The sequence below is a fragment of the Ochotona curzoniae genome, unplaced genomic scaffold (assembly GCF_017591425.1).
Source record: "Ochotona curzoniae isolate NIBS_2020 unplaced genomic scaffold, NIBS_Ocur_1.0 scaffold_4683, whole genome shotgun sequence".
Taxonomy (NCBI): Eukaryota; Metazoa; Chordata; class Mammalia; order Lagomorpha; family Ochotonidae; genus Ochotona; species Ochotona curzoniae.
In genome coordinates this window covers 4,257,376-4,277,024 of record NW_024467121.1, presented here as the reverse complement: position 1 = coordinate 4,277,024, position 19,649 = coordinate 4,257,376, and the positions used below count along the sequence as shown (strand labels likewise).

At 37.9% G+C, this 19,649-nt stretch overlaps 1 protein-coding gene across 1 annotated transcript in view; it reads right to left on the bottom strand.

The window, feature by feature from the left end:
- MALRD1 (MAM and LDL receptor class A domain containing 1) overlaps positions 1-19,649 on the bottom strand; it is a 143,888-nt gene that overhangs the window by 76,528 nt on the left and 47,711 nt on the right. Inside the window, exons 17-19 of the mRNA XM_040968290.1 lie at positions 17,046-17,208; positions 5,768-5,924; positions 688-798 (exon numbers count right to left, since the gene is read on the bottom strand). Coding sequence (XP_040824224.1) covers positions 688-798; positions 5,768-5,924; positions 17,046-17,208 — 431 coding nt within the window. The remainder of the gene's footprint in view (positions 1-687; positions 799-5,767; positions 5,925-17,045; positions 17,209-19,649) is intronic.

Below are 19,649 nucleotides of genomic sequence, written 5' to 3'. Positions count from 1 at the left end.
AGACTGAACATTTAGAATCCTTCTAATAGCAAGATTCAGAGTGCAAAAAGCCTTTAATCAAGTTATTACTTCTTAAACTGAACTTTTTGTCCATAGTCTCAATTACCTGCAAATTATTTACAAGCAAACTAGATTCCAGTGAAAGCAAAAAAAAAAAAATCTACTTGTATGAGACGTCATGCACCTCTTGCTTCAAGATAGTAAACATAATGCTGCATGTCTTTATGCAGTCTATATAGTTTACACATCCAGTGAAGCTGCAAGGGGCTGATGTGTCAGATATTATTAAAGATTCAAAACCAATATTCTATTCCTATTGCATATTTAGAAGAGGAGAAAATAAAATTTTAACAAGGATCTTATCCCTTCTATCTAGAAATGACTGTTTCTAAATCTTAATTACCCAGAGTTTAATTTCAAGGACTTAAAAAAAAAAATGCTCTCCTCCTACAAAATGGCTCTGGGTTCTCACTTTGCTTATGACCAAACTATGAACACCTAATTCAGAGAAATTCAGTCATTGTACAATTTTAAATTGCTTATGAAAACTCTCACCTGTAGTTTTGTATCCTGTAGCTATGAATTCATACATTATGTTAGAAAGGAAATGACAGGCAATGACTGAGGAAAGGAAATAAGATGAGGGAAAATCACAAAACTTCATCCTCACATAACCGATATACAAACCTGTGTGTGTGAATGGATACCTAAAAACACTTCCACTTTCTTCCACTGTGCACCTTGCTGTCCAGTCTGAGCCCATAATTTAGAAGTAGCACTGTCTGTCTTAATGAGAACCTGTGGTGACAAATCAGGTAAAAAGTGTTGAAATCTTTGATCACCATCAAAATCAAGCTTTTCAAGCGATTTTTAACTTTCACATCCTCATCAGCTTGCTGAGAGCTGAGACTTTTAATTGAATACTTCTGTTTTCTAGTGCAAATTAGGAGCATTACTGCATTCCCAGAGAACTTTATAGGCTTTTAATTTAATCAGGCTGTACACTGCTGCCAGTCAAATCCCAACACACCTGTATACCAGTTCATTATAAATTCACCCACATTACCTTTTTAAAAGTCTGATAGTAGCAGCAATGAATATTTTATGAAATAACATTTAGGTGGTTAGAAACAAAAATTGAAATTTCTTACTGAAATTATCTTTTGAGAATACCTTCTTCATCCAATTGCCTTCAGTGGGGCAGTAATATTGCGCAGTGACCCCTTTGAAATTCACAGCACAGGTATGTGACCCAGTGGGCAGTGGTACTAGACAACTGGGATTCCACTTGCCCAACACCCTTGGAGCAACAGGCCAATATCAGTGCCAGGATAGAGAATCCAGATTATCCTTATCCATCAAATTATCATTGCTCCTCTTTTGGAGTTTGGACAAAGCCATGAGAGTAGCCATGATAAACAGGAAAGAGCAGAAAAAAAAAATCACATAAAACTACTTATTATTTCGCACATTATTTTTAAACACACAGAGAAACCAGAATTTTTTCCACCTTAAGGATTATTGAAATCTTTATTTAAATTCTACATAGAGTGTAACCTACAGGAACTGGACAGGTATAGCCGGTAGATTCAGAACAGCATTAGACAATAGTAAAAACTACAAAGACATACAAGGGCACTCAGGAGCGACCCTAATAAGCTATCATCAGGGGGTCATATGCACAGAATAGGGGAGAACCCCAGAGTGGAGCAGCAGGACAGGAGGAGGCTTATATCCCAATCATAAGGACTCCCGGACTCCCACCAAGGTCTATCAGAATGGGCACCAAGGATGTCACCACAACTGCCAAAGAGAACACGGGGAACTGGAATGCCTCCGGAGGCCGAGAACCCAGAGGACAGACATCCCCCCTTCTTCGGACAAACTACACGAGATGAAAGAAGCCCAAGTCCTTTCACATAGGATCCAACGTCATCAGAATCAGAACAACAATAAACTTCTTCGGGACTAGGGAGAGGAGCCTTCTCCAGTCCTTACTTAGTTCCAGCTCTGGGCCTCCACCCTCTACAATGACCAACAGGGTCGCTTCAGAGCACCCCCCCAACACACACACACACACACACACACACACACACACACACACACACACACACACTCACAGACACACACAAATAGGAATAGATAAGCAGAGAACAACAAAGAAAGATAGGTCATCAAGGACTCACGCATACCCTACTAGGTAGAACACAAAGAACAAGTACCCCTCACCAAGGTATGAAAGATTTCTCTGCATACCCCCCCTAAACCTGTTATGCACCTCAATTGTTAAAATGTCATTGAAATAGTCACAGGAGGTTGTCAAGAACTTACATGTAATTTTAACATATTGTTTACTCAATACTATGTCAATTAACTCCATAACGATATATATTGTTACTGCTGGGGCTTTTAATTGATTGGGATCTTGCTCTCTTGACCATACCTTCAGACCAGGGAAGGTCTCCCCAGGAAGCAGATGAACTTATCTGGATAAGAAGATGCTGGACTTGGGCCCGGCGCGGTGGCGCAAGTGGTTAAAGGTCCTCGCCTTGCACGCCCGGGATCCCATATGGGCGCCGGTTCTAATCCCGGCAGCCCCGCTTCCCTTCCAGCTCCCTGCCTGTGGCCTGGGAAAGCAGTCGAGGACGGCCCAAGGCTTTGGGAACCTGCACCCGCGTGGGAGACCCAGAAGAGGCTCCTGGCTTCGGATCGGCATAGTATCGGCCCGTTGCGCTCACTTGGGGAGTGAATCATCGGACGGAAGATCTTCCTCTCTGTCTCTCCTCTCTCTGTATATCCGCCTTTCCAATGAAAAAATAATAAAAATAAATCTTTAAAAAAAAAAAAAAAAAGAAGATGCTGGACTCTATGCTTGGTATATGCTTACAATGAAGGTGTCTCAACTGATCTTGAACTGAGGTCTCACAACAAGGTGGAGGAGTCCACCATGGGGAGAGGAATGGGGGAGGTGTGGGGGGAATCCCAGTACCGATGGAACTGTATCTCATAATACAATGTAACCAAAAATTTAAAAAATAAATTATATGTATATAAAAAGAATGTAATTTTTTATCTGTTCTTATATTAATTCAGATGAATTTTCTTAAACAATCATATTTCTTGGTGCTATAAGAAATATGTGGCTAGCAAAAATAAAAATTCATGGTATAGAAAATCCACTTCAACACATTAGCAAAGAGAAAAAAATATAAATTGTCACTAGTTAGCCTAAATAATTTTGAGGGACATTGAAAGGAATACATAAAGTATGTATTTGTATGAATACTATACCATATACAACTCATTCAAAAAGAATGTTCAACCAGTATATTAACATATTTTTAATCATACAAACATAAGGGTACACTGTATCACCATTTTAGTATTCTCATAATTGCCATAATATCAATGCTTTATAATTTTTATCCACCAATGTAAAAATTTGCTCTAAAAAATTTCAAGGGTACTTCAGATCATTTAAACTCAACTAAATATGAAAGGTAAATAATTTATTTTACTAACTATCTACGGTTAGTTGTGTTGACTATTGTACCTAAAACCATTATGAAAGAACAATGTATAATATATGAAGTTATATATACATGATATATGTACATAGTTACACATGTGCACATGATATATTGTATTATATAATTATGTGAATTATATATGGAAACTATATATACACAATGTGCACATAATTATATGTACATAAGTATATGTATATATGTTATACATACATCACTACAATTCCGACTATCGGGTTCTTTGAGATTTACACATACATAGACTTTTACACTGTTTTTTATTTTTAAGTTTCATCTATCCAAAGAGCAATATCTATTCTGAAATTGGTCTACCCATTTAATGTTTTCAATATTTTTTATAAAAATCATTTTTAAAACATTTTTATTTGAAAGGCAGTTTCACAGATGGAAGAAAACAGAGACATAGCTCCCATCTGCTGGCTCACTCCCTAACAGCCAGAGCTAAGCCCATCTGAAGCCAGGTGCTTCTTCCAGGTCTCCCATGTGGTTGCAAAGTCCCTAGCATTTGGACCATCCTCTGGTGCTTTCCCAGGTCATAAGCAAGGAGATGGATCAGAAGCGGTGCAGCCAGGGTATAAACCAGTGCTCATGTGGGATACTCAAGCTTGAAGGTGCAGAATTAGCCCTTTGAACCATGGTGCTTACCCCCAAGAAATAGCATTTTGAAGAAAACTATGCTGCTCTAAAAATTAGGGAAAAAAATATTAAATAATAATCAACAAAATTCTACACTGTAACAACCATAAAATGAACAGGGAATATATAACACAAAATTCAAATCAAGCACTTGAACAGATTTGGTATTATCCTGATGTTCAACTCGCTTTCATTATTAAAGAAACAGCAGGCAATTTCACCTAAGTGTCACCTCATTCCAAATCGACCAAACTTTTGGCAAAAAGTTACGTGGAATAGGAAAACAAGAATCATTATCTATAGACTGCTTCTAGGAAGAAATTTCTGGCCTATAACGCCTAATTTTCTGGAATTTATGGGGGTTGTTTTTAGACACAAATTCATGGGAGTGACAAATTTTGAAATTGAATCTAATTGGAGATACTTCAAATGAAATTGGATCCAATGTCCCAATGATGTGTCTACACATATTACTATGGAACTTTATGCAGATGCGGTAGAATTGTGACATAGTAAGTTAAGCTGTCTCTATTGCCAGCATATCATATGGAAGTAGGTTTGAGTCTTGGCAGCTTAATTTTGGATCCAGCATCCTGTTAATGTGCTTGGGAAAGCAACAAAAATGGACCAGGTACTTGGGCCTCTGCCACAAACATGGGAGACCTGGATGAAGCTACTGGGTTGGGGCATGGTACAAAACTCTCTCATACTCTCCCTTTAAAAGGCTCATTACCGGGGTAATTGACAAAAAAAAAAAAAAGCATCTCTGAATGAAAGGAATACTGCAGTTGTTTGTACTACTCTAGAAACGGGCTGTTTCAAACAGCTTTATCGTGTTTTGGTTACTTAAAGAAGTTATTTTTAAAAGAGAATATAGTACAAAAAACAAAAAATAGCAAGAACACTGTCGCCATCCTGCGGCGACAGTAAAATGACAAGGAATCTCGAGGGCCTGGAAAAACGGGAACCGCCACCGCAACCAGCACACACAACAAATGAACACACACACGCAAACGAACAGGGGAACAAGAAAAGAGAGATGAACGAAAACAGGCAGGTGAACGAAAAGAGAGGTTTATTGCCGAAAGTGGGCTGCTTATATATATTTCTCCACCAATCACTTCTCCCCGTGGGTCCACTAGGCACTACCTGATAGGCCAGTAGAATCGCTAACCTATCCCTGTGACTTCCTGTTTACCTGCTGGCGAGACAAATCCCGCATCCTGGCCCTCATCCAGGTGCCATCTTGCAGTGGCCCCTTATACATGTGGGGTCAGCTGCTCCCCACAAATACAAAACCATGTATCACCAAAATGTACATACACTGGGTTGTGTTATACACCAGACACTGATACTAACAACTATGTAACAATCTCTAAGTATAAAATATCATTACACAGAAGCTGTGAACTCGGAATAAAAGTAAGAATAAAAACACCCATTCATGTACATTCCTAAACCTTTCCCTCAATAATATGGCACTTGTAAAATAATAAATTAACATGATTAATTAACACGTACTAAATTATGCAGGATACATGTTTATGGAGAAATGCTAGGAAATTTCATTGTTCAAACAGTACCTGCAGAGAACCAACTGTGGCGCCATTCATGTGAGTCCAGAACACCAAGGTACATTTTGGTCCGGTGAGTGAAATGACAGGAGTTAGGATGTCAGCCAAGGCACCAAACTTCCCATTTGAGCTGTCAGCAAACAGGTACCAGCCATCGGTACTATTCCTGCACAGTGTTCACCAAAGAAGAAAATCATGAAATAGCTTATAACAGACCAAATCTTACTGCTCCAATAATTTTTGGAATAAGTATATTTAATAGCATAATGTAGTCTGTAACATTCATCAACCATAATTCAATATTAACTTTTTAACATTTATTTACTCTTATTTGAAAGGCAGACAGAGAGAAAGAGATTCCATCTGTTGGTTCACTCTCTGGTAGGAGCTGAACTAATCTGAAGCCAGGAGCCAGGGTCATCTTCTGGGTCTCCAACATGGGTTCAAAGATCCAAATACTTGAGTCATCCTCTGCTGCTTTCTGAGGTCACAAGCAGGGAGTTGGACCAGAAGTAAAGCAGTTGGGACACAGACCAGTACCTAAACTGATGCCAGCACAACAGGTCTGTTATGCCACTCCACCAGTCCTTAAGTATTAATTTTTAACTGTGCTTATGATATGAATAGTCATTATGTATACAAATAATGGTCAAGAATGTATTAATGAAATCTAACAACTTTTTAAAACAGTTATATTGTGGACCTAGCACGGTGACCTATCAGCCAAAGTCCTCACCTTGCAAGTACCGGGATCCCATATGGGCACTGGTTCTAATCCCAGAAGCCCCGCTTCCCATCCAGCTCCCTGCTTGTGGTCTGGAAAAGCCATAGAGGATGGCCCAAAGCCATGGGACCCTGCACTCAAATGTGAGACCTGAAAGAGACACCTGGATCCTGGCTTCAGGTTGGAGCAGCACTGACCATTATAATCACTTGGGGATTGAATAATTGGACGGAATATCTTCCTCTCCATCTCTCCTCTTTTCTGTATATCTGACTTGGCAATAAAAATAAGTAAATCTTTAAAAAAAATACAGATCTATTGCAGAAAAACCCTGTTCAGCTTCTTAATCTATTATAAAATGAGTAAAACAAGGCCCTGGAGTATTGAATCATGTAGGCATATTAAGAAAAACAAACCAAAAACCTGAGTTCAACTAAGAAATGTGAAATGCCACAGTTCAAATTTATTATCCAGTATCAATGCATTTCAGCTACACTTCATAGCTGAGAAAACTTGGACACAAACTTAAATGTATCTTTCGTAGGCCCAAATTGGAACAAAAATAGAAAGCATACATCAATGTATTCTTTCCAGAAAAAATAAACTATACTTTAATTTGGTACCTCAAAATATTATAAAACATTAAAGACATGCCAACTTACATGATCCTTCTCAAAGTTGTTAATGAAGAACCATTCTCACAGTTTGGACATTCTAGTATCTTGCTTCCTTAATGTGTTGCACCTTTCTAGCTTTCCTAGTCTATTTTATATTTTATATTAAGTATTAAATAAATATCAGTTATATTTCATGCCATATCAGTAAGTAATATTGAAAGGCAAGATCTTCCAACGACTGTAAATCAGCTCGGGTGTGAGCCTATGTAGCTTTTAAGGGGCATGATTACTTTAGGGATTTGTTTGAATTATGTCTGTGAAAAATCACTTCCAAATTTGTTCCTTGTATGCTTAACAGCCAGTATTCCAAGGATGCCCATAAAAAAGATAAACGCACTTACACATTCAAGCACACAAAAATAAAAATGACAACAATGAGAAAAAAATATACATATCGCCTCATCTTTATAATTTCTTTAATATGCCTCTTTAAGCATTGGTCATGATTAAATTTAGAATTTTAGCAAAGTTGACGCAATGTATTTATATATTCTCTATGAAATTTGATAATAGTTTTGAGCTATAGGTTAGAATTTTTCATCCCTTCTCAATTCAGTGCCACCTACCACACTAAGTCAAACTTTTGCCTCTTCTTACATAGGAGAGTAAATTCCTTAATCAATCTTCCCACTTCCGCTGATTGTTTATTCTTTTCAACACATGGAATGGCCTTTTTTAAATGTAAATTATATTTATGTTCCCAAATCCACTTCTTAAGCCTGCTCTAGGAGCTGGTGCTATGGCATAGGTTAGGCAGTACCAGCATCCCATATGAACATGAGTTCTAGTCCCAGATGCTCTACTTCTTTTCTACCTTCCCACTAATGTTCCATAGAAAGCAGCAAATCCCTGGGAACTTGCATCCATTTGGGAGACCTGAAAGAAGCTCTGGAGCTGGCTTCGCATTGGCCCAGTACCACTTGTTGCAGCCACTTAGGAAGTAAACAGATGGAACACTAATTCTGATGGTCTCTCTCGCCCTTTCCCTCTCCCTATGCAACTCTGCCTTTCTCCACAGCCAACCTGGATTTCACCTTGGATACTCAACTAACACTTGAGCACAGACAAGAGTATGAGGCCCACACCTAGCACATGCCTTGCAATTTCCACTGAGGAGCAGTCACTCCATTAACCCACAGAGGCATAACAGTTCAAAGATAAAAACCACCAGAGAAGAAAAACTACAAGTGCTTCAGAAATGCCCAAAAACAGAAACATGATCAAGAAAGACAGTATGACATTTCCAAAGGAATACAATAACATTTCAATATTAGAATGAGAGCTGAAGAGCTTGATGAAAAAAAAAAGAAGCAAAGAAAATTTACACATAACATGGGCAAGAAATTTTCCCACAATATTGAGATTTTGAAGAGAAATCAAATCAAAATGTTAGAAATGAAGGATGTTATATGCCAAATTTTAAAAATGCAGGGAAAAAGCTTGGCAAGGTAGAAGGATGTCTGAGCTACGTAACAAGATCTTTGGAAAAATCTTTGGAAAACTCCACAGGCTAGGAGAGACACAGTACAGTTCCTAAAGAGAGAAACTACCAACCCAGAACCGTATACACAACAAAGCTTACACTGAAGCATGAAGGTGAAATACAGACTTTCCCAAACAGAAACTGAAAAGATTAATTGCCACCACCTGCCAATCCTACAATGGTGCTTAAGAATGTGCTATACACAGAAATAGAAAATGAAAATCACCATAATGAAAGAATGTGACAGTAGGAACTGTACTAGTGAAGATTCAAAGAAAACCCTAAAGCAAACAGTGACAATATTTGTGGGAAATGGTTGGACTAAATCATTATCTTTCAACAATAACTCTGAATGCAAATGGTTTAAACTCTCCAAAGAAGATACGGACTTGATGAATGGATTCAAAAACAAGATGCATTGATTTGCTGCCTACAAGAAACATATTCCACCAAGAAAGATATGCAGAGTAACAGTGAAAAATGGGAAAATATATTCTATGCCAAGGGAAAACTAAAATGAGCATGTGTAACCATTATACTTTAACACAGAAAGTATTAAAAGAGATAAATAATGGCAAATTGCATAAATGATAGAGGACTAATACCCATAAACTGTAAAGAACTCAAGAAAGTCAACAACAAAACAGCCTAATTTGGAAATAGACAATGGGTATAAACAGGAATTTTTCAAAGCATGAAATTCAAATAGTCAACAGGCATGAAAATGTGATGAGATCACTAGCCATTAGGAAAATGTAAATGGAAACCACAATGTGGTTTCACAGTTCCACCTCACCCAAGTTAGAATGGCTGGCATGCAACTTTCAGAAAAGATACACTAACCCACTGGTACTGGAAATGTAAATTAGTGAGACCATTAGATTCCAATGCTCAGAATCAAGATGCTTTCCCCTTTTGTACCAGAGTAATAATCTTTATGTTCTACTTTGAATGACTTGCTTACCTTATATGAATTTCAAATTGTTTTTATCTTCTAATAATTAAGATTCATGTGTTTGAAAATCGGTTACTGAGAGAGAGAGCTTAAGACACAGAGACATTCCATCTGCTGGTATACTCCCCAGATGGCCACAATGGCTGAGATCAGGACAAGTATTCAAAAGCTTCTTTTGGCTATCCCAGCATGAGTGACAGAGCCCTAAGTATTTAGGTTGTCTTCCACTGCACTTCTCAGATCACTAAAGGGAATCAGATTCGAAGTGGAACAAACTGAACACACACCTTCACCTGTATGTCATGCCAGCCTCACAGGTGGTGGCTTTACGCACTATACCATAACACTCCTCTTGTTACTTCCAGAAAGTATTTGTCATAACTGGTTTGGCATAAACTCACTAATTTGCATTTTAACAAACCTCAAAAGTAACATTTCTTACAGAATACTGTTGCAATAGATACATTTCAGTGGCTGTATGAAGCCACAATATTACAAAATATGGCTAGTTACATGGAAAATAATTTGAAGAGCAAATATGGTTAACATCTAGAATCTGACACCAAACCTTATTCTAGGAGCTGCACTAACTGTTTCATCAGGTCACTAATATTTTTAGTTACCTAAGGAAAGCTATATTCCTTTTTTATTGATAGTATAATCTAAAAAACTATCTTATTCTGAATAAGAAAGTGGATGTAATACATAAAAAATGAAAGCAGCATGGAAAATTTCATAGACCAATATACTTCTCATAAGATGACAGTGCCTGCACTTCCTTAAACCTTGCACTGTTCAAGAATTAACTCTATAAAAGTACATACAATTTGGCAGATTATCAAACTAAAACATGCATAGAATTATATAGAGAAGTCCTCCGAGTTCATACAATATGTGTAATATGCAAACTGAGTAAACCCTCCAACTTTGCGCCAAAAGATTTAATGCTATTTTGCAGGTGTTTGACAAATAATTCAGAAAGTTCACGTGAAATTGAAATTAAAATGCAAGCTGTTTACTAACTTTTAAGCTCCTCATGAGCTAATGAAAGGAAAATAGGTTAAGTCAATGAATTTGCTTTCGCAGAATGAGATAGGCAGGTTCCAGAACCAGAACAAATTGTGAGAATGTCAAGCAATATTGTAACCTGACAACATTTAGAGGAAAACAGAAATGAGGCATAGAACACAACTTAATTGACTACAACCAATTCAATCAACCAGTTAATTAGCTACAGCTTAACCAAGTATTTATTTCCAGCCTAATCAGCTGACAAGCTACAGATCTTTCTGAAACCACTCAAAGCTAAATCACTGTTTCCAGTAGGTTGGTCTGATGGGCCCAATGCAGGTGCTCAGAACAAATCCACTACCTCTCACAAATTTAACTAGAATTCACAGCATAAATGGTACCCTTAGTTGCCATTGTCAAGGGTTTCTATTCTATTCTTCATACTCCATTGTGAGTACACGGTAAATTCATGACCATACATGTCTTTGCATTTTTATTCAAGCTGAAGAAAGGCCACTTAGGATTTAGCAAATAGCTGGATACAGACTTTCTTTTTAAAAAAAAAAAAAAAAGGAACCCTTTACTACATTTAGATTCTCAGGTTCTCAGCAAATGCATTATAATTATTACAACACAAGTTTTATCAATTCTCATGCTTATGTAGTATTAATGCAAACAGAACAAATTTCAATGTAGTTCCTAGATACAATTCAAAGCATAAAGATGCCTCCCTTCGTCCTTTCATATTTAAATTTGAGATAACATTTCTAAACACTTACATTACAGTTAAAGGCTGGACAGGACTTGGAGCGAGCATAGTCATAGTGACGGCTCCCCTGTTGTGCCATTAACAGAACACAAGGGCTAATGGTTACATCCTCAACTTGCAAGCACCAGGATCCTTGTAAGGATATATAGGCACCAGTTCCTGTACTGGCTGCTCCACTTCCCATCTAGTTCTGTTTGTGGCCTGGGAAGCAGTCAAGGATGGCCCAAAACTTTGGGACTCTGCACCTTGCTTGGGAGACCTGGAATAAGCTCCTGGTTCCAGGCTTCACTTGAGCTCCACTCTGGCCATTGCGGCCATTTGGGGAGTGAACCAGTAGATGGAGGATCTTTCTCTCTGTCTCTCCTTCTCCTGTAAATCTGCCTTCCCAGTAAAAATAAATAAATCTTTAAGAGAGAGGGAAAGAGAACAGAAAGATTTAGTTGTACGCCCCTTAGAAAGGTCACTATGAACCAAGCCAATGAAAATAAAGAAATAAATAGATCAAGGAGTGAGCCAAATAAGATTTCACTCATGTTAGTGAGGTATTTTTAATTTCTAGTAATAGATTCTAATACTCTATCTATGCAGAAGTAACAAAATGATTATTAACTCCAAATTTCTCCCTATTTAGTAAGTCACCTAGTGCTACATGAACCAAGTTAAACTAAAATAGAAGTAAGAAAGTATCTAGATGTTCAATGGCTAATAGAGTTCTGTTTAGTCAAGCAAGGAGAAATAAAAAAAAAATTAGAAGATGTTCAAAGTCTGGTCATGGTAATTCAGTTCGATCATGCTGGGGAGATATCTACATCTGGGGACTATGTTCTCTACAAGATTTACCTCAAGTTTCTGAGGGGCGTTGTAGCTCCAGCAGCCCAGAGGGGTTCCATTAAGACATGATACCCAAGCTCAAGGTTTCAGGGTCTGAAGGCTTACTATAACATGAGTGGTGACAATATGTAACCACCACCCTAGCAAGATTCCCCTACAATCTACATTACACTGTCCATTCCATGATAAGTAGCAGGGCAGATCCCTTGGCAATGGAAGGCTGTACATATTTGAGAAAAACCTGGTGACCATGAAGACTCTTTATGAATCCACGCTGAACCCTGAATTCACTTTCTTTCAAGTATCACTTTTGTTAGTCCAATTTAAGTGAATATTACTGTCCATTAAACATGCCATCCTATGCAGAATAACTTAGGCAAACTTAAGCAGTTCATTCACATTCCACATCTCAGTAATAAATTTTAGTTCATCAAATATGATTTCAAAGTTACCAAAAACCACTAGGCCACACCATGGGATGGCAAGCACAGACACCTCAGCCACTAATTGCTGCCTTCCAGGGAGCATATCAGCCAAAAGCTTGAAGCTAAAACAGAACCAGCACTTGAACGCTAACACTATGAGATATGCAACTCCCAAATAACATCTTAACTTCTGGACCAAACTCTCCCCCAGAACTATCGATTTCTATGAGTTTCATACTGTACCGGCCAGCAGAGCCAGTAACGTGGACACGGCAAGGATCTGGGGATGAGGCACCGACAGGAGACCAGTGATGGTGGCAGTCTCTGCTAAGTCTCTCTCAAGGCCTCCCTTTATTGCCTCCTCTCTTGACCTTTCACCTACTCGTTTACTCTTTTCTCCACACCCTCATCAGTGCATATTAGATACAGCTGAGTCCAATTAGACCAGGTGCTTCTAGCCCAAAGCCCACTCCCTATAGTTCTCGGCTTAACGAGAGCTAGTCAACTCCTTAGCCCACAACATCATACAATATTAATATCACATTCAAAGAAATATCTCAAAATAATGGGTACTGTGGCACAGTGATTTTTCCCTGCAGCTTAGGATACCTGCATTCCTTACAAGACTATCCAGTGGAGTCCAAGTTAGCCTGCTTCTGATGTGGCTCTCTGATTATGCGCCTAGGAAACAGCACAGGATGGCTCACTTACTTGAGTTCATGACACCAATGTGTGAGACTTAGATGGAGTTCCTGGCTCCTGACTTAGGTCTGGTCTTGCCACAGGTGTGGTAGCCACTTGCAGAGTGAGCAAATAGATTGAAGGTTTCTTTCTGACCACCAAACCCCCTCTCCGTACTTCTTTCCACCTCTTCCTTTCCCCTATATAGTCTTAAATCTCAAATACACGTGTTTTTTAAAGACATTACAATTCAAAGTTATGTTACCACTTATGTGAACATACTCTCCATGCAGTTTAACTTATCAAATAATTCTAATTAATTCAAAATTATTCAGGAAATCTAAAACAAGTTTGAATAACATGAACTATTTCTTCACATTTTCCATGAACACAGCAAAGTTACGATAAAATGGTTTAAGAACAAGTTACAGCCTTTTAACTTACTTGGTAGTGAATGGCATTTTATAAATTTCTACCCTTGAATCATCCAGAATGTGTCTCCCAAGATTTCAAACCACAGAAAATTGCTGAAGCTGTAACAAGATTATCAACTTTCACGCAGATTAATACTCACACTGTGCATTCACTCTTAATGGGGCTTACATTTCTGAGGGAAAAGTTAGATATTTAAAGGAGTTTAGGAAGTATCACCCAAAAATAAATTACTGAAATATATTGATTAAGTCCACACATTTGAAAAATAACAAAATGGCAGGCTTAAGCTCTCTTCTAATTTATTAAAAACAGAACTTCCAAAAAGCACTCACCACCAATTCTCTGGAGATTACTTCATCACAGGAGAGAAGTATACCACACAGGCAACCTGTTACAAACCATCTAGTTCTCTGAAGACTCATTTTTCTTCAACAACCATTACTAAAGGCATTTTCTTCACCCATTAACCATTTTACTCATTTTACTCGGAGACCTGAATCTTGCTTTAAATCCCATTGTCTATGCCATACTGTTTCTAAGACCAACTAAATTCAGTGGCGTTTCCTTCTAATTCACTTTTTATTGCCTCAACATAGCTGAAAGAAGTTAGGAAGGAGAAGGTTTTTTCAGCTTCCAATTGCAAGGTCACAGTTGAGGCTGCAGCAGTCCCATTGTCAGTATCTGGTAGAAACTCACAGAAGTTCAGAGGAAATATCACACCCGGGAGCCAGCAAGCAAGGAGGCTGAATGTGAGTTCAACCTTATCAACCCTCTGGAGAGAACCAACCTCTGAGGCCACACCCCCTGTGACTTAATAAGCTCCTAACGGCCAACAATTAGATCAGGTTGCCACTTTTAATCCACCAAATATTACAGAGCTTAAATAGCTCCAGGAATTTGGAGGGGGCATATATCTTACAAAACCCATAACAAGTTTACTTGAGCAATGAAAAACAAAATGATTCACAAACTAGGTAGGTCCACAAACCAGGGAAAGAACTAAGAATTCCAACCAACAGCATTAAGCAACACTTAATGGGAAAACATAAGCAAGACACAGAAAACAACTTAACTGGCTACAGCTTGTTCCATCAATCAGCCAATTAGTTGTAACAACTGGCTACCTTCCACACTAGCCAGTACTGCTGTTATTAAATTAATTGGTTTGACCTGTTGGATCTACTGTACGGATTCAGTTCAAATGCATGAATTGCCATAAATTCAATTTAGGAAGACAGAAAAGATCAATTTAAAACAAGTATTGAGATATTAAATAGGATAAAAATGAAACTAGATCACAAAATGTCTTTTAGAAGTTTCACAGATTACTGAAACTGGATTTAAAATTTGGTTTGAAGTTTTCCATGAGCCAATGTCAAGACAGAAAGCATAGACAGTAATATAATTCAGAGCCTTAAGAAAACACAACACCAAGCCATTGGTTTTACAAAATTACATTATCATCTCATAACACATTACAAGCTAACATCTCACAAATATCTTCACAAAGAGAACAAATACAATTTTGACAGTAACTTCAGTCATATGTTTATTATAATTGAAGATTTTAAGGGCTCTTCTTTTTAGTAAAAATCCATATACCAATGCAATATTTCCACATATAAGTAGTTAATAGTATAAAAAAAATCTGATGAGGCTCACCTATGTGGTGAGGAATGGGTTCCTGAGCCCCATGAATGGTGGAATGTGAGTTGCTTGGCCCACATCCTGGGACCTGCCTTTTTAGGTGGGTGTTGGTTTCATGAACCCCAGGGGTGGGGGATCTGATGAGGCTTGGGTTGCCAGGCCCAGGTCCTAGGGCCCACCAACTGGGTGGGTGCTTGGTTCGTGAGTCACAGAGGCAGGGGATTCGGCCAGGCTCAGGTCACCTGGCCTGGGTCTTGGGGCCTACGTGCGAGCTAAGTTCCAGAATTATGAGCCCCAACGGTGGGGAATAGGGCAGGGCTTGGGTCTCCTGTCCCAGGCACTGGGGCCCACCTACTAGGTTAATTTGGGTTCATGAGCCCATAAAGAACAATTCATTTCATTACCCTTTTGTTCTTTCTACTTACTTTCTTCTGTTTTATTGCTTCTTTCCTTCTACTACCTGGGGTTTGAGTCCTTTTGTTTTTTCAGGTACCTGAAATACACTGCTATGTTATTTATTTGAAAACTTCCCTTTTTTCTTTTTTTTTAATTTTTGTTTGATGTAGGCACTTCATGCTATAAAATTTCCTTGCATTATGGGAAGTACATTATCTTTTTAAAACACATGGAATTTTTCCTTTATATATTAATTTTAAAATTTCAAATAAATCATCAAATTTTATAGTGGAAAACAATGTTCTTTCAGTGCTATTTCAACCATATCATATAAGATTTAGTATGTTTGGTTTCATTTTTATTCATTTCTGAGGACTTTTTAAACTTATCTTCAATTCCTAGAATGCTACATCACATTACTTCATAAAATGGGGATACACCAATATTAACTGTAAAGTCTACCATTGGGAACAGATTTAAAATTACTGGATGACCTTATACTGAATGGTAAATCACATTATAATAAGTAATTATTGGTATGACTTATTGAAGATGAAAAGTGTGTTCATATTCCTGGGGAGATAATCTGCAATTAGTTGCTTTCACATGTGAATAATCAGCACACAAAGGAATAAGAAAGACGGAAAGTGGAATGACAGGAAGAAAAATGAAGGAAGAAGGAAAAATAATGAGCTGAAGGAAAATTGAGAAAAAGAGTGCAGTGAATTAATAATCATAAAAAGGTATTAAGTGTTCTAAAAAAGAGTGATACATTAAAAATTATTTTTGTTTCTGCTTTCCTATAGTTTCATGAATAATATTTATGAGAGCAAGCTTTGCCTTTTTTCCCATTTCATGTTATTTATTTTTTTATTTTGTTTTTCATGATATGGTGTTAACTTTTTTATACTTAAATGCATTATGGCATGATAAGTATAGGCAAAGATAGAAAGCCTGGTATTGTAATGTAAAAGTGTATTTATAAGTTTTATTGGAAGTCCTATTTTCATTCAGGAGGAGAGGTACATACTTCATAGTATCTTTACATACTGGTATGCTAGTCTCCCTTGTACAGTTGACATCTATGCATATGTACAGAATTTCAAATGAAAGAATACACATAGCCCTTTTGTTTTGAAACATTCACGTCTATGATAGCACTGGCTTGGTTTAATGTGTAAGATGGGCAGGAGTTTGGCAACCACTTGGTAAACATTTCCTGGAAGTCAGGTTCAAAACCCAGGGCCACTTACTTTGTATGATCAACTAGTGGCCTGTGGTTTTCTTCCCCTTGGTGAATGCTGTTTCCGTTACCAGGCCCCCATCTGAATGTATTTGAATCCTGAAGTAAATCCGCTGGAATTGGCTGATACCAATTACACAGGCTTCCATTTTCAAAGTTGCAAACTTCTGTAACTTGGTCAAAATAGAACAAAGAAAATATCAATAAACAAAAACGTCTATCTGCACCAGCTCTTTTTTATTCTTGATTTATTTTTATTATAATCAAACTTTGTGTATTTATGTATTATGTATTGTTAAAACTATTACGTCAGAGACTGACATTGTGGCACAGAGGACTACACTGCTGTCTGAAATGCTGATATCCCACATGGGCACCAAAGCAAATCTGTTATCACTCCTGTTAATATGCCAGGAGAACAGTGGAAGATGGCCCAAACGCTGGGGGCGCCTACAGATATGAAGCTCCCAGCTCCTGGGTTCTGCCTGTATCAGCTCTAGCCATTGTGGCCAATGGGGGAGTGGACGGGAGTGGACCATTGGATAAATAATCTCTCTGTCTGTCTCTCCCTCTCTCTGTAACTTGGCCTTTAAAAGAAATTTTAAAAAAAAAATCATAAAAAACAAACAATATAATTACTATTATTTCAATACATGTGTAATCATTAAAAGTTTCCAAAAAAATCTAGGACTATCCTGTTTAAATATCTATAGCATTGGAGTTAGGTGCCTCAACATGGTTTTCATTTGTATCTCTCTTATGGCCTACATTCAGAACTCAACTAACAACACCTGCTGGCATGGATGTGGGGAGAAAGGCACCCTACTTCACTGTTGGTGGGAGTGTAGGCTAGTACAATCACTGTGGAAATCAGTATGGTGAGTGCTTAGAAAATTGCAAATAAACCTGGCATATGACCTAGCTATCCCACTCCTAAGAATATACCCAATTGAAGCGAAATCTGGAACATACGTGAGAAGGGGATCTGTAATCCTATATTTGCAGCAGCACAATCTACAATAGCAAAGACATGGAAACAATCCAGATGTACATCAAAAGAAGAGTGGTTAAAGAAACTGTGGCACATCTACTCCATGGAATATTATTCAGCTATTAAGAAGAGTGAAATTATTCTATTTACAACCAGGTGGTCCCAACTACAGACCATTACGTTCAGTGAAATGAGTCAATCACAAAAAAAACAAATATCATATATTCTCTCTTATATAAGGAAGCCAACATGGAGAGTATCACGCCAACATTTCAATCCATACTGTTTTTTGATTGCTTTCTTTTTTGGCTGTATCCCATGTGCTTTGATGCTTTTATTTCAGTTTGGCTCATTCCAAGTAATCCCTTTTCTCTAGTTGAATTCATCATGGGCTCATAAATTATACTTTCATTTTTCCCAAGACACTTCCGTATTTCCTTTTTGTCACTCATGTGTTGGTTACTCAGTGGCACGTTTTTTTCATGGTGCTGTAATGTGTTGTTGATGTTGTTGTTGTGGCTGTTCTAACTCATACCAGTTTCATACTTTGTTTCATGGTTTCTCATTTATGGTAATGTATAGTGATGGAGTACTGCAGTCTATCATACACAGACATGGGGGTATAATGGAACATGCATCCCTATATCCAGATGAAAGATGGATTCCCAATGAAACTGTTGGATATGTGTAAACAATGGGATGCAGGACTGTCTGACATTGTCTGTACCAACAACGACAGGGTACACTTAAATAAAAGACTGAATGAATTATGATCCCTTATGAAGGACTCCACTATTGTAACAAAATGGGAAAAATCTGGCGGGGGTGGGAGTTTGAGGCAGGGGGAATACCAGTCTATACAAACTGTACCACATAATTCAAAATTCAAAATAAAAATGTATTTAAAAATATATATCTATAGTGGGCCCAGAAGTGTGGCCTAGCAGCTAAAGTCCTCACCCTGAATGGGCCGGGATCCCAATGGGCACTGGTTCTAATCCCAGCATCCCTGCTTCCCATCCAGCTCCCTGCTTGTGGCCTGGGAAAGCAGTTGAGGACAGCCCAATGCTTTGGGATCCTGCACCCGTGTGGGAGATCTGGAGAAAGTTCCTGGCTCCTGACTCCGAATCGGCACAACACCAGCCCTTACACTCACTTGAGGAGTGAATCATTGGATGGAAGATCTTCCTCTCTGTCTCTCCTCCCTCTCCTCCTCTCTATATATCTGACTTTGTAATAAAAATAAATAAATCTTTAAAAAATATACATGTATAGTACTGAAATATGAGAATAAATATCTTCGCAATAAAGAATCAATATTATAAACTTTACAGATACTACCACACACATATGATTTTAAGATTTCAGTTCTTCCATGAAGTTTGAAAACTCCGACTTATCCCACAGTCATTTTCCTTCTGTGATGCAAGGCATCCCTAACTAATACTAATCTCATCCCATCCATACAGTAGGATAGCTTTGACTTTATGATTTGGAGTTTGTGTGGGTGAGGTGGTGTATTTATTTAATTTGCATATGTTTGCAAATACAAGTAATATTTTTATTAAAATAATAACTATGAATGTTACTGTATCTCTTAAATTCTAGCATTTCTTTACAATG